Genomic DNA, 15,055 nt, shown 5'->3' on the forward strand with positions numbered 1-15,055 from the left:
TCAGCTTACTCAACTTGCAGCACTGAGGGTACCTGCCACCTACCTAGTTCTGGGAGTTCCCATGAGAAAGACAGGGAGCTAAATACATTAAATGTGGTCATCGTTATACCTGTCAAGTACTGCCGTTTACAACACATTTACAGTATCTGTTTATCTGCTGGGGCGGGGGGGGGGGGGGGGGGACAACTTTTTTTAAATGAGACCCATGCTTTATCTCTCATCAATAGTAGCAGGTTTTATTTTTAATTTGTTTTTACTTTGACACAGCCGTACTACTTTTCTAAATATATTTTGAAAAAACAACTTTATTAAGACAGAAACCATGTTTAATAATTCAGACTCTGAAGATAGCAACACAAAGTCTGAAACCTGAGAACATATCCTTTTTTCTTTACAAATGCAGCTGAGGAGTATTGGACACCCTTTCCCCTGTTTGTGAGCGGGCGGTCAAGACACATGCGCAAAAGAGTTTCAAAACTAAGTGCTTATACAGATCTTCCCTTATCTGTAATATGTATCTTAAATTTGGAATAAGTAAACTTTGTGTGAAAATCACCATTGTAAATGGGAGTGGGCATATGGCTAACCAGGTTGAAACTAATAGTTTTTCTATGATAGAACAGCTCATCCTAAAATATCTTATAATAAGAAACAATAACAATAACAAAGCCTTAATGACAACACTAATATCTACCTTCTTTTGAGCTTTTAATAATAGGCTCCATGACTCAGGACTTTACGTACACTATGCCTTGCCTGGGAACACATTTCTTATATAACACTGAGAAAATATGTGCATAAATACAGTTGGATAATTTGAAATTTCATGTAATAGCTTGAGCCCATTTATAATGCTCAACTAGCTCTATTAAAATGCCATACTCTCTAAACAATCAACCACTCTTTAGACAACTAAAGGTATCAAAGCATGACTGAATTTAGAAAGCTGTCCCATTTTACTCCAAACATGGAGTATGACATTTCATAAAATTTCTCATTCTAACTTGAGATCCTCATCACATCACAAGACTCCCTCCAGGGTGGTTTTTACCAATTACTCGCAAGGCAGCCTTTGGGATCTTTCGCCACTGCTCCTGCACCTCATTCTATTCCCTTCCCAACTTCATTCTCCCAACAGCACCAGGCCCGATTCCAGGCAAGAAAGAACAAAACGAACACATTGGTTATCTTCTCCAATTCTAGTGCAGTAACCATTGGGGTCAGTCCTAAAGAAGGAAGAAATTGTACAATTTCCTTCCAATGCAGATACTTTACACATTTATTTCTATTTGTACTTTTATTGATTATTCTTATATGAATCAGAAAAATCGGGACATGTAGGAAATAGCAACAGGTCATTAAAGCTACGGGAAAACTCTCAAATTCACCTTAAAGCTACTCTCTCAAAGGAGGGTGTAAAATTAATTTAAACTTAGTTTATGTCCTGGGAAGAGGAGTAACCTAGTATGCTGGGACAACAACAGGAAATGAAATAATCTTGAACTTTTTTCTAAGTACTTATTTTCTTTAGGGTTCTCAGAACTCGGGATTCTGTGAATCTGGCTAAAGAATAACAAGGAAAGGAGCCCATTACCTTATGTGACGAGGTTCTTAATTCAGAACACTTGAGAAGTAAGGGCCAGGTATCTTACTAACAAGTGACAAAAAGAAAACCAAAGGACGGTGAGAGATACAGGAGATGGTAGCGCTACCTTATGCGAGCAAAGGAGCAACGACCACTCCCTGAGACATTTCTAAATCAGGTAGGGAGTGTCAGAATTTCAACAAAGTACTGAGGATGAGGAATGCAAAATGAATCTCTTAGCCAAAGGTAAAAGACAATGAGAGGGGCTGGACATGAGGAGTCTCCACTCGGTGGTTGATTTCTGGAGACATTACTCAAAATGATGAGATGGAATGGCTTCCATCCTCAGAGAAGGTAGTGAGAATTAAGCTAACAGAGGACATGAGTGACACCCGCATGGATTTTGGGAACCGCTGCTCTGTAGTGAATTCCACTTCAGCCTAATGGGAGGAAGTAGGAAGCAATCCCACTACTGGGTAAAGTGTTAAAATCTTCAAAGTTACTTTGCTTTTACCACTTCCTCAGGCTTAAGGATCTCACCAAAAAAGCAGAGCAAAAACGCTTATCTTTGATAAACAAGAATCGACCAACAGGAACAACAACACGGGGAAAATTACAAAATGAAACACAGGGAGAAGCCATATCGGCATCAACTTGTTACAGGCTTTCATGAGGTTGCACTCTGTTTCTGCCCAGATCCCTCAACAGGGCAGGTCTTAGAGCCTTAGCATCACCTCCTGCCCCAGCCTGCTTGGTGTCCTCTCTTCTGGGGGCCTTCTGCTTCCTAGACCTTGAGAAGGTCTGGCAGACGCAGCTTAGGAAGCGACCAAAGCAGCGTGGTGGTGATGCCAAGGATGTCACTGCCGGAGAAGACGGCCCCGGCTCCTGGGACACTGAGAGCTCACAGGGCTGTATCTGACACTCCTGATGCATCGCACATGCGCCCTTATCCCGCTGACTCTGTAACCTGTCCTGCAAGTAGAAGAGAGAAGTTAAAGCCTTCAACGCCAACACACATGCGCAGAAAGGACATCACCCCCTGAGCCAGTTCTTTCATGCTTTATCTGGGCCCAGGGATCCCAGTTTGTTCCCCTAGCTCTTCATCCCCCACCTCCTTCCATTCCAGATGAAGGGCTGTCATTATTTTTCCTAGGAAAACGCGGCAAGCCCAGACTTTCGCCACCCCACGCCTCATCCCTACCTCACTGGGAAGGTCAGGATCATCTTCCGGAGCACTGAACACAGCCGGCTTTGTGTCTACCACCTCATCTTCTTCACTTTGTGGTGGCACAAAAGGTGTTGGAAGGATGGGGGCATGGTGGGTCTCCACCCTCTCCTTCCTCCTGCTCTTCCTCATTCTCTTTGTCCTTACAGCCTTCTTAAGACGTCTATGCGTTTTTGAAAGTGGATCTAACTTTCTACCCTGGACTGGAGGCATGACAGGGTCTCGTAAAATTTCACCCACATGACTCTCAGATGTCCCCTCCAATGGCTCTGATGATGATTCCAAGTTTCTCTTCAGAGGGTCATTCTCCCATAGGTGGAAGCTGCCGTCTGTATCTTGAGTATCTGGTGATATGTTCAAGTCATCAGCGACATGTTTTGGGATGGAGATTGGAGATTCCCAGCTTCTTTCATTGAGGGGTTTTTTTTGACTTACTACGTTGACCCAAGCCAGCTTTGCAGGAACAAAAAGCTCACAAAAAAAGGACCAAGAGTCAAATGCAAAAGAAGTAGTTAGTACCTGTCTCTTTCCAATAATTTATCCTCAACTATCACGGACACAACAGCCATATTGATCTCAGACTTTCCCTCTGGATTTAACTAAGGAATTCAATGGCTTTCAGAGATAGTCCTCAGTTTGTTCTTCTTGGCCTGGGAGATCACAGACTTCCTAAAAGGAGAGAGAAAATCATTGAAATAATTGCTCCATGGACAGTGGAGCCCCTCCTAGTCACACAAAATCTATGGTTTAATAAGACTCTGCCAAGCCTAGCATGAATTCCTCTACAGAAACAGTATTTAGCAACTTAACCAAATTTCCAAAGCAGTATTTTTAAAAGTAAGAAAATTCTCCGTGTATATCAGAATCACCAGGGGTGCTCTTTGAAAAAGCAGATTTCTGGGATGTATCCCAGACCTAACATCAGAACTTCTAATGCTTCCTTGCAGGAATTTGCATTTTTTTTTCCCAGGAACCTGCACTCTAAAATCTGAAAACTACTACTTTAGAAGGACACTTGATCCAAAATTTTATGGGACCATGGAGGTAACTATTCTTAAAAACAGCCCACTTTCCCCTATAGGTTTTCCCTAGTCATCTCACTCCATAATCATCTCTCTCCTTTGAATTCATTTAATCATCATCACTTATTCTGGTATGTTATCCTTTACTACCTTCTGTCATAATTTAACTTCTAATCCTTGTAATAACTGTATCTTCTAACCAGATTATAAGCTTCTCAAAGGCAGAGACTCATACTTGTTAGTTTTCTACGGTGGCTTGCTAGGATTAGTGCTTCATAAATTGAATAAGTGAAGGAAATATGGATAGGTTTATATCCCAGCGTACAAAGATTGATACGAGGCTGCTCTGTAGGAAGAATGATAGAGCAACAGAACGCTAAAAATGACATAGGCCTTGGGGACAACCTAATCCAATTCCCCAAACTTACAGATGGGGAACCTCAAGTAAAATAATGACCCTGCCTAAAGTTGAGGGTGACAGACTTTTTCCATAAAGGGCCACACAGTAAACATTTTATTTAGGCTCTGTGGTCTAATGGTCCTATCATGAATATTCATTGCTGCATGGTAGCACAAAAGAATAAGTGGACAAATAATCATGGCTGTGCTCCAATAAAACTTTATTTACAAAAATAGGTGGTAGGTCAGATTTAGCAGCAGGCTATATATAGTATGCCAAGCCCTGGCTAAAGTCATATAATGAGTTAGCAGTATAGCTAGGATTAGAAATCAAGTCACTTAATTCCTAGCAAGTGCTCTTTCCACAGAGGAGTAGAAAACTATAGAATGAGAAAGAGCTTTTGCAATTAAAAAGGGGCTTGAAACGAGGAAGAGATCAAAATATGCCTGGGTATGTTGTACTTCTAAGATGGTTTCTGATGACCCTTAGTCATTTACACAAACAACTGGGAGCTGAATTCTGAAACTGGCCAATTTCAAGCAGACCCATCAATTGGTAAGGGTATGGAGTAGACTGAATATTTTCTACACACCTGCCTAGGAAAGCACACGATTTGGTCCCCTTTTGACTGAGGAGAAAATCCTATAGATAGGTAATGGAAAATACTTCCATGATTCATTTCTTGAAATTATTGTGGCCTTGTGAATACAGTTCCACAGTGCACAGTCCAGTGACTAAAAGTTTCAAGTAATTACCAGAGGAAAATGGGGGCAGAGATAGGATAGGTTATCTAAGAAGTTAAAACCTCACTTCCTAATCCAAGATGCTCTTTAATAATGAAAGTGACCCTAGTATTAAAGATTAAGTAACCAAAGCCCTGAGGTTATTTCATATTCTGGGCTTTCTGAGAACTGTGAGGTCCATCCAGAACTCTCTGTTCTATTTTTTACTTCCACCCCTAAGGTGTTCCTCATGTCATTACTTCGCCTTCGCAAAGTAGATGATTAACAAATATTTGTTGACTGACGGATTAATAGATGAATGAGTAAATAAATGAATGAAAGAACCAAATGCTATTAGAAAGTTCCTTGGTTTGTGGTTGTAAAAATAAACCAGAATTGGCACATTCTGCAAGAGGAAGTCTAATACTTTTTTAAGTTACCCCTCAGTGCAACTAATAGTGCCTTCACATAGTAAATGTCAATAAAAGTTTCACAAGTGAATTAAAGCATTCGATGTAAGCCATTTAAATTACATGTCAAAGTACAAAATCATATTGCTTGTCACACAAAAAAAAAATGGTATCCAAGTACAGAATTTATTTACCAATACACTAGCATGGAATTTTTTTGTAATTAGCTTCAGTTCCATACTGTTAGGAGAGATTGGTAAAATCTTTGAAAGAAGAAAGCTGCTGTTAATAAATGAGAGAACTCAGGCACAGGTTTAATTTGCACCTTCTCTCAGAAACAACTATGCAGGCAGCATCTACAGAAGCAGCAGCCCTAGATCCCCCCGAAGAGGTGGGGCTAGGACTATAGAAGAGAAGTCACCAAGACAAATTATTCAAGCTTCTAAAAGTCAACCTGGCTTCTTCACTGCCTTGGCAATGGCCATGGGTCGGGTGTTCATCATGCCTCAACTGTATTTTGACAAGGCTCTACTCCCTCTGACCCACCCTCCACAAAGGAGCTAGAATGATCTTTCTAAAACAAACCTAACCTGTCATGCTCCTACTTAAAGCTGTGCTCCCCAGTCCCCCAGCAAGATGCTGGCCCTTGGTATCTGACTCCCTGTCTTCTGTCTCGCTTCACGTCTACCACTCACAGATCACTTGCCATTTCTTGAAGGCATCAGACTTTCTCAAACACTCCTCCTTTTGCCTACAATGCCCCTTCCCCTCTTCACTACCTGGCCTAGCTATAAGTATTACCTCTTCTTAGAAGACTTAGCTGACTTCCTCAAGCAGAAAGAAAACACATTTAATTCCATTTAGGTAACATTCTATACTTACAAAAATTATCCCATCAAACTGTAGGCTGTTTAGATATCTATGTCCTTCACTAGACTCGGTGCTCCCTGAACGCAGAAACTCTCGCTTCTCACATGATTTCTAGTGTCTCTGTGGTGCCTGGCGCTTGGAAGGTGGTCAGTGGTTGTGGACTTCACAATGCAGTTGTTTGGTCTGCCCCCCAGAGCAGGGGTTCTAGAGGCCAATTCACCCCCTTCCGTCTCTGAATGAACAAGCAATTGGAGTTTGGGAGACAAAAATTAAGAAGCTATAGCCAGGGCTCAGAATTAATAAATCCAGTTACCAATTCAAAGCCTGTGACCAGAGTAGCAAGTTTCACTCAGGAAAGAAAGAGCTCCTCAGGCAATGATTAGCACCACCCAGCATAATTCTAGAAGCATTCGCCCACCCACATCCCCATGAGAATTACAAGGAAAGGTAGAGGAGGAGGTCCTACTCAGATCCCTGGCTTCCTGCAAACACACTTTCCTCCAGACTATACCATACTTCTCTGTCTTGCTGGTAGACTCTCAGCACTCCTTGCCCATCACTACCCCTCCCCCACCTCTGCTCCATGAGGAGCCTCCCCAAACTCTAAGTGATGCCTGCATCCTAAGTTTTTACCCACAGTCAGCATTCTCGTTCCCATAGAACATACACCCAGCTCCAGGCCTTGACTCTTTCTTTTAGTGTCCCTACCTGGGAACCTGCCCCGAGGGCTAGATGTGCTCATAGGCAGGGATGTTGTTCAACCCACAGAAGTCAATTGCCTGACAAGAGGTAAGAGATTTATACCACATCAATCTCACTGCATCTGGGGCCCATGATCCCCTGGATTTCCCACATCAGAAATTATTGGGTACATAATACAAGTGAATTCACATGTTTCACTCTGAGTCCCTCTGTCTTCATAAACCTGTTGCATTTCAGCTTTCTTTGTGATTGATTTTTCCCCCATTTTCACATATTACTTGAAGCAAAGCTGAGAGTATTAAAGCCCTTGGATGAATTTGCTGCCTAAGCAGAGATGAAGCCAACTTAGAAGTCCTAAAACAACAAACTCTTGGCCACTGAACTTCTGGATAGTCCTGCAGAAGAGACTAGAGAAAAATCTCACTAATCATCATTGACAGTGAACTGACTGGCCCTCTTTAAAAATGGGAAAGAAATGATTGGCACGAACTAACTTTGCTTCTCAGTGAGTCTCTGGAGAATTAAAAACGGAAGCCTCAGACAACAATTTTCTTTGAAGATGACCTTTCATATTAAATGAATAGCTGAAGAGCTAGTCTCAAAGGGAAAGAAAATGAATAATCTGTGAGGGCAAGTGCTCATTCCTGAGTATACAATAACAAAGAGACTAAAATATGATGGTAAACATTGCAGAATGTTGCATGACCAATTAAGTGTATTTTCATTTTCATGGCAACATTTATTGAGAGCCTACTATGAATCCAACAATGGGAAACCTGCTCTTTGATTAAAAACAAAACAAAACAAAAAAAACCCGATCAACAGAATTTAAATCAGGTGTTTTCTCACATTAGCAGACATGAGAATTACATGAAGCATGAAGGGCCTTTAAAACACAGATTGTTGGGGTCCACTCCCGATGTTTTTGCTTTAGTATGTCTGGATGAGCACATTAGAGTATACATTTCTTTTTTTCTTAATTTTAATTCAAGTTAGTTAACATACAGTGTAGTATTGGTTTCAGGAGTAGAACCCAGTGATTCATTACTTATATATAATACCCAGTGCTCATCCCAACAAGTGCCCTCCTTAATGCCCATCACCCATTTAGCCCATCCGCCCACCCACCTCCCCTCCATCAACCCTCCGTTTGTTCTCTGTATTTAAGAGTCTCTTATGGTTTTCCTCCTTCTCTGTTTTTATCTTATTTTTCCTTCCCTTCCCCTGTGTTTATCTGTCGTGTTTCTTAAATTCCACATAGGAGTGAAATCATATGGTATTTGTCTTTCTCTAACTGACTTATTTTGCTTAAGATAATACACTCTAGTTCCATCCACGTTGTTGCAAATGAGAAGATTTCATTCTTTTTCATTGCCAAGTACTATTCCATTGAGTGTGTGTGTGTGTGTGTGTGTGTGTGTGTGTGTACCACATACCACATATATATACAATTCTGACAAGGTCCTGGGTAGTGCTGCTGGTTTGGAGAACTGCGCTTTGAGATCCACTGAAAGATGAGATACACACACAGTCTTGGAACAGATTAAAAAGTGGGGGAGGTGCATTCCTAACCACATGCAAGCCGATAAAGATGTATAGGCTCTGAAATGATTATCTGCTGAGTTGATTCCTCCAGCCATGCTGCCATCCCACCTACACTTTGAGCTTTGGGGATGATATGGCCAGAAAGCAGTGTGCTTGCAATGTGGATACTGTTGACACTGGGTTTGCCAATGGGTTTCTTCTCCAGGGGCACCTCTGTCCCCTGACAATTTCCTTCAGTCTCAACCTCAGACCAGTTACAAACTTCAGAACATGAATGTCATAGACACTAACTATTAAAAAGCTAGGAATGTTATTATATAAAGTAGCCATGAAGCAGTTTCATTTTTCTCAAGAAAATATGTGATTATTATCCCCACATTAAGTTCTTGCTCTTTTCTAAAATTTCATCATCTCGTTTTAAGACTTTACCCCTCTGGGCTGAAAGTCAGTGCAGAAAAGAGCTGTGGTAACCTTTGATTTAGTCTAATAAAACAATAACAACACACTCAGTGGGTGGTTAAATCTGATAATATTTTGAGCTGAATTTTCTGTAGTAATTCAATTAAAAATCCCATGGCCAGCCAACAGAAAGCATACAGATCACCAAAGTTTTATAGTATTACATGCTTGGTCTTAAAATAGCCTATATTAATTTGGTGTCTTTATTTATTAACCTAAATAGTTCAAGTAGAGTTTCTCCTAAATATAATTTAGGATAACCATTTATATCTGTACTGTTTAAAAACTTCAGCTGGCTCACATCATTATGGTGCTTAGAATCCCAATTAAAATGGGAGAAACACTAATCAGAGAGTATATTACAGAAGCTGTATTAATATGACCACCACAGTATCACTGTTTATTAAAGTTTCTGGGGAATCAACTCATGCTGGCTCCTCTATGTCCTTCTTCAATCAGCAAGGCCCCTGGAAAAGTAATATTGCCACTCAAAGCAAGCTGAAGCCATTCAGAATCACTAAATCGTTTGGTCACATCTATTCCTGCCAGGGTTCCTAGCCAAAGAGTCAATGGTCCTGGGCTCTCTTCATGCCTTCTCTAATGAAAGCCTTGGAACATTCCAGAAAACTTTAGCACTTCCTTTTTTAACCATAAATTGCACATAACTCTTCCAAATTCTTAGTCTATAATTTCTCATAAAACTCTTTGAGACCTTCTGGTGAAGATATATGGCAAGAGTTATTGGAGTTTAAATTGTTATCCTTCAATGTTATATGCACTGGATCATAACTCTATGGCTGTGGTTCCCTCATAAAACTAAACCACGAAGCCATTCTTTTCATTTCAAGCTTAACAGCACACAGGCCCATGGGTGAAGCAATATCAACACTTGAGTAATTTCTCAAAACCAAATCTCTTCTGCAAAAACAGGGCTGCAAATCAGTGGTGTATTATCTCCCCTCTGAACCTGTGAAGTCTGTAGTTGTCAGCCCACCCAGGTGGAATGATGAGGATAATGTTCATGTGTAGAAATCGGATGGGACTAAGAACTGTCGATAACTATAGAACTTCGATTTAGTCCCAGTTCCACCACTCCGTCGTCCTAGACAAGTCACCAAGTCAGGTAATTGTTCTGGGGGGAAAGGTGAGACCTCAGGTTTACCGAAAAATTTTTTAGCTCAGGTTCACAGAATTCGTTTAATAAAAATTACTGGCTCATGACACTCATCGTTGTCCACAACTGTCATCATTGCTCCATTCGTGGCCTTCTTTTTTATTCGTTGTCTTCAGTGTTCATTTTTAACATATATACTCTTAGGTGTATACCTGAGACAAGGTCATGCAAAATGTGCATTAGAAATATGTGTATGTAGGGGCACCGGGGGGGCTCAGTCGGTTGGGCGTCTGACTTCGACTCAGGTCACGATCTCACCGTTCATGAGTTCAAGCCCCGCATCGGGCTCTGTGCTGACAGCTCAGAGCCTGGAGCCTGCTTCAGATTCTGTGTCTCCCTCTCTCTCTGCCCCTTCCCCTCTCACACTCTGTCTCTGTCTCTCAAAAATAAACAAACATTTAAAAAAGAGAGAGAGAGAGAGAGAGAGAAATATGTGTATATTTACAGAGACGCTATATACAATACAAAAAGCCTGGAAAAAATCCAATGTCCACGGTCAGGATGATGTGGTAGACTCCCATAATGCAATAGTAAACTACAGCTACATTTGATAATATAGAGTCATTGTTTCTGAGTCTCTCTTTTGCCCTCTTAAATGGAGACAAGAATCATCTGTTTCTGAAGATTAATGTAAAAACCCTTTGAAAATTATAACTAATAAATGTTAATTATTTTCCTCCTATATTCTCTATTCTCTGGTCCTATAAGAATAATCTGGAAGCACCATAGTGAAGAACAGGAAAACAATAGAATCAGGATGATACAAATTTGGAGTTCCACTGCTGGAGTTCAACTCTCTAATCTAGCAATTATTTCCTGTGTGGACTCAGGTAAGTTAATTTACCTCTCTAAACCTCAATCTTCTCTCATGCTAAGTGGAAACAAAATTAGTACCTACTTAAGAGGGTTTCAGTGAGCTAATCCAAGTACTTACTAGCACACTAGCACACATTAGAACACCATAACAAGTGTTCACATCATCAATAACTATTACATTAACAGGAAGCCCATGACACTTGTCAAACAGACATATCTGCTTTCCCCTGTCCTTACCTCACTCCCATTCACTCTCCCAATACAACACACGCACACGTGCACATTCACGCACACATATATTTTCTTTGCTTTTGCCCATTCTTCAGCTCCTCATACATAGCTTAACACCGAGGATGATAACACAATAATTAGGCCCAGAGTTCCTGTCTTGGACATCAGGGCAGAAATGGGAACAATTTTATCAGATTATAGTTGCGTTAAATATAAAATTTCTTGCGGGGTGCCTGTGTGGCTCAGTTGATTGAGTGTCCGACTTCGGCTCGGATCATGATCTCGTGGTTCATGGGTTTGGCCCCACGTCAGGCTCTGGGCTGAGAGCTCTGAGCCTGGAGCCTGCGTCAGTTCCTGTGTCTCCTCTCTCTCTGCCTCTCCCCCGCTCATACTCTGTCTCTGTCTCTCAAAAATGAAAATGTATAAAAAATTTTTTTAATTCTTCACAAAAGAATTTTGCTCAGAATTTCCGTTAAAAGCAAAGTTGATTTGCATTTTACTTAAAACACCCGCAAATGGGGAAAGGCAACCATTTTCACAATTCACATAGAGTACTAAAAAAGTGTGGGAATAATTCTTTAAAGGTAGCACAACCTAATTGGAGTAAAAATGATTAAACAATGTATTTGAAACATAAACATTTTGAAGGACATACTTCATAGTTGTTGATTTGTTAAACTGGGTCTGGGCAGGTCATGATGGAAGATGCTGGGACCTGACACTAGACCAGCCACCAGGGAGTATGGCCCAGCTGCAGGTGCTGGGAGAATGTCCAGTCTGGCAGGCAGAACAAAGTAGCTAAAAAATGTGGCAGTACATAAGAGCCGATAATGCAGCTAGGAAATTGGCATCAGGAGGCAAACATGAAATAGCGGAAGTTCACTCAATATGAAAGCACAGCATGGTGCCAAGGAATTCAGAAGCAAAACATGTCCCAAGACTCAGGAAGGCAGCATCAGACAGCCTAATCTGTGACGGTGGAGCTTCAGTCAGCCAATGGTGCCAGGGTTGCGCCCTGGTGGCTGAGAGGGAGGAGGGATGGCAAGTTCTGGGAGGACCTGGGAAAGCTTGGCAAATTCCTGAGACAGGAACCAGTACAAGAAGTGCACTGAACCCAAAAGAAAAAGAGACATAGATGATTCTGGAAATATGGCGGAAGGCAAAGGCAGACTAGACGCCTAACTTGATGCTGAGGAACAAATGTGTTGAGTTAGAGTTCCTTAAATGCCCCCCATCCCAGGTCTCAAATTCTGGCCACAGAGAGCCTAGAAGGCTCAGGGAACAATCTGTGCTCATGATGGTGGGTGCGGGTGCATTGGAAACTGGAGAGCAGGAAGGACCAGACAATCATAAGACTGGCAAAACCAGGCCAGCAGTCCCAAAACTGCAATCACTATAATTACCCTGAAACTTCACAAACAAATAGCAGCACTCTTATTTAAACCAAATCCCGGCACAACCACCACAAACATAATTAGGAAAGTCCATGTGAGTTTGTTTTAATGAATTTGACCTATAGTAAAAAGATAAGCCACTCATCATCAGGGAAATGCAAATCAGAACCACAGTGAGCTATCTCCTCACACCTGTCAGAATGGCTAGTATCAAGAAGACAAGGAATAACAAGTGTTGGCATGTGGAGAAAAGGGAACCCTCGTGTACTGTGGTAATGTAAATTAGTGCAGCCGCTTAGGAAAAAGTATGAAGGTTCCTCAAAACCTTAAACATAGAAACACCATATGATCCAGCAATTTCACTACTGGATACGTACCTGGAGAAAATGAAAATGATGAATTTAAAAAGATATGTGCACCCCTTTGTCTGTCTACTCAGCATTATTTATGATAGCCAAGAAATGGAAACAACCTCAGTATCCATCAATGGAAGAATTGAAGAAGAAGATGCAGTATATATGATATGTGGTATGTGGAATATCACTCAGCCATAAAAAAGAATGAAATCTTACCACTTGTGACAACATGGAAGGACCTTAAAAGTATTATGCTAAGTAAAATAAGTCAGAAAAAGGCAAATAGAGCATGACTTCACTTAACGTGGAATCTAAAAAGCAAAACAAACAAACAAAAAGCAAAACCCAGACTTATAGATACAGAGAACAGATAGGTGCTTGCTAGAGGGATGGGGTTTGGGTGGTGGAACAAAATAGATAAAGGGGATCAAGAAGTACAAACTTCCAGTTATAAAATCAGTAAGCCATGGGGATGCAATGTACAGCATGGGGAATGTAGTCAGCCATATTAATTTGGTATGGTGACATACACACAGATGTCTGCCATAGCCATGGCCCAATTCATTTAGAAGAGTCACCACAAAACCATTTGTGGAAGTCAAGGGTCTCCTCTTTGGGGTGTGAACATTCCTGAGATGGAGAAAGAGTACTTTCCTAAGCCAAACATGCCCCGTTTCTGCTATGGCAGCCTATCCCTTACAAGCGCAATGACCCCTGGCAGCCTGGACCTCTAGACTATGCAGAAGCAACCAATCAACAACTTCATGGCCAATGTCATCAGGTCCTATTAAGTGAGGGATCTTTAGCTGAATAGGTATTCATGAGCAACTGCTCCTGGAATGCTCCAAAGCCTGATAATTAACAGCTGTGCACTGCAATTAATTTGTATTTATGCCTTAAATATTCAGCAAGATATTATTTCTTGTGTATGGCAGATTCATATTTCATGCTGACTCTCAAAACAGCAATAAGAAAAACAACATCAAATTTGTTTTTGTTTTTATTTTCTTAATTCAACTGTGCTGCCATTTGTATCTCAAAACACTGTTGCCTTGTATTCAGTGAGCAAACTCCAAAGCCCATTCAGGGAGATCATGGGGGGAAACTGGCAAAGGCATCCAAGACGTTCCCCAGGCATTCACAAACCCTTAGAGAGTACCAGAAGGGACAATCTAAATTAAGGCGATGACACTGAAGTCTCAGCAGTCTTAATTCACGAACTCCATGTTCCCCGTGGGCATGTTACTTCATACAGCAATTGTTAATTGAATGTCCACCAGGCACATGGTACCATTGAAAGGTTTGCAAAATGAAGAGATTAGATAGTATTTTTCCAGATTCTTCCAGCTTTATGATTTTACAAGTTAGCAAATCTAGAAAACACAGACCACGACTTCAAAGAGTTTACATCTCTGAAGGTGAGATCAGATTACACAAAGAAAAATCCTAATACAAGGCAGGATCAATAAATGCCAAATATAAGAGACAGGTGTTATAAGACCATAGAGGAGACAGTGCTTTGAATGCCAGGTTGAGGAACTCTGTGGCAGTGGTTCTCAAACTCCAGCATGCATCAGAGATCAGTGGGCCCTACCACCAGAGTTTCTAATTCAGTAGGTCTGGAGTTGGGCCCCAAATTTGCATTTCACACAACTTTTCAAGTAATGCTAATGTTGCTGGTACAAGAACCACACCTCGAGACCCTGCTCCATGGGAAGCCATCAAAGTTGACTGCACAGGAGAAAACCATGATGGAAGCAGTGTTTGGAGATGGTTAATCTAGAGATAACAGGTAGGACCACTAAAAGGAGGTCAATAGATTTACAACAGGCCCCAGGGAGGGCAACGGTCAAGGCCAGAGGACTTGGATTTGAAAGAAGAATCAGCTTGACCAGCACAAAATTGACTTGACTAGCATATTGGCTATTTGGTGACTTTAGTTCAAAAGGATTCCTGATGCACAGAATGGAACACTGAATGGGGATAATTTAGCAATGCTGTGTCCTCATCACTGCAGGCATGGTAAAGAATCCCTTGGAAACCACATCTAGCCTTACTCTGGAGCTGTCCAGATTGCCCAGGCATGAGAATTTCAGAAGCCTCTATTCCTATTTCTCTCAAGTTTCTCACAGTACTTGAAATCC

At 41.2% G+C, this 15,055-nt stretch overlaps 1 protein-coding gene across 7 annotated transcripts in view; it reads right to left on the reverse strand.

Annotated features, from left to right (window-relative positions):
• Positions 1–287: 287 nt before the first annotated feature.
• The window catches only part of LOC122198642, a 61,774-nt gene continuing 47,006 nt past the window's right edge, over positions 288–15,055 (reverse strand). For 4 of the 7 annotated variants that reach the window (XM_042903339.1, XM_042903338.1, XM_042903340.1 and 1 more), the window contains 2 exons: positions 2,787–3,475; positions 288–2,557 (listed from right to left, as the gene is read on the reverse strand). In XM_042903339.1, the coding sequence (XP_042759273.1) occupies positions 2,243–2,557; positions 2,787–3,023 (552 nt within the window). In that variant the 5' untranslated portion in view covers positions 3,024–3,475 and the 3' untranslated portion in view covers positions 288–2,242. Of the gene's footprint in view, positions 2,558–2,786; positions 3,480–6,246; positions 6,461–15,055 lie in introns of those variants that run through there. The other 3 variants (XM_042903344.1, XM_042903342.1, XM_042903343.1) reach the window with 2 other exon arrangements.

Source organism: Panthera leo, chromosome C2 (assembly GCF_018350215.1).
Source record: "Panthera leo isolate Ple1 chromosome C2, P.leo_Ple1_pat1.1, whole genome shotgun sequence".
NCBI lineage: Eukaryota > Metazoa > Chordata > Mammalia > Carnivora > Felidae > Panthera > Panthera leo.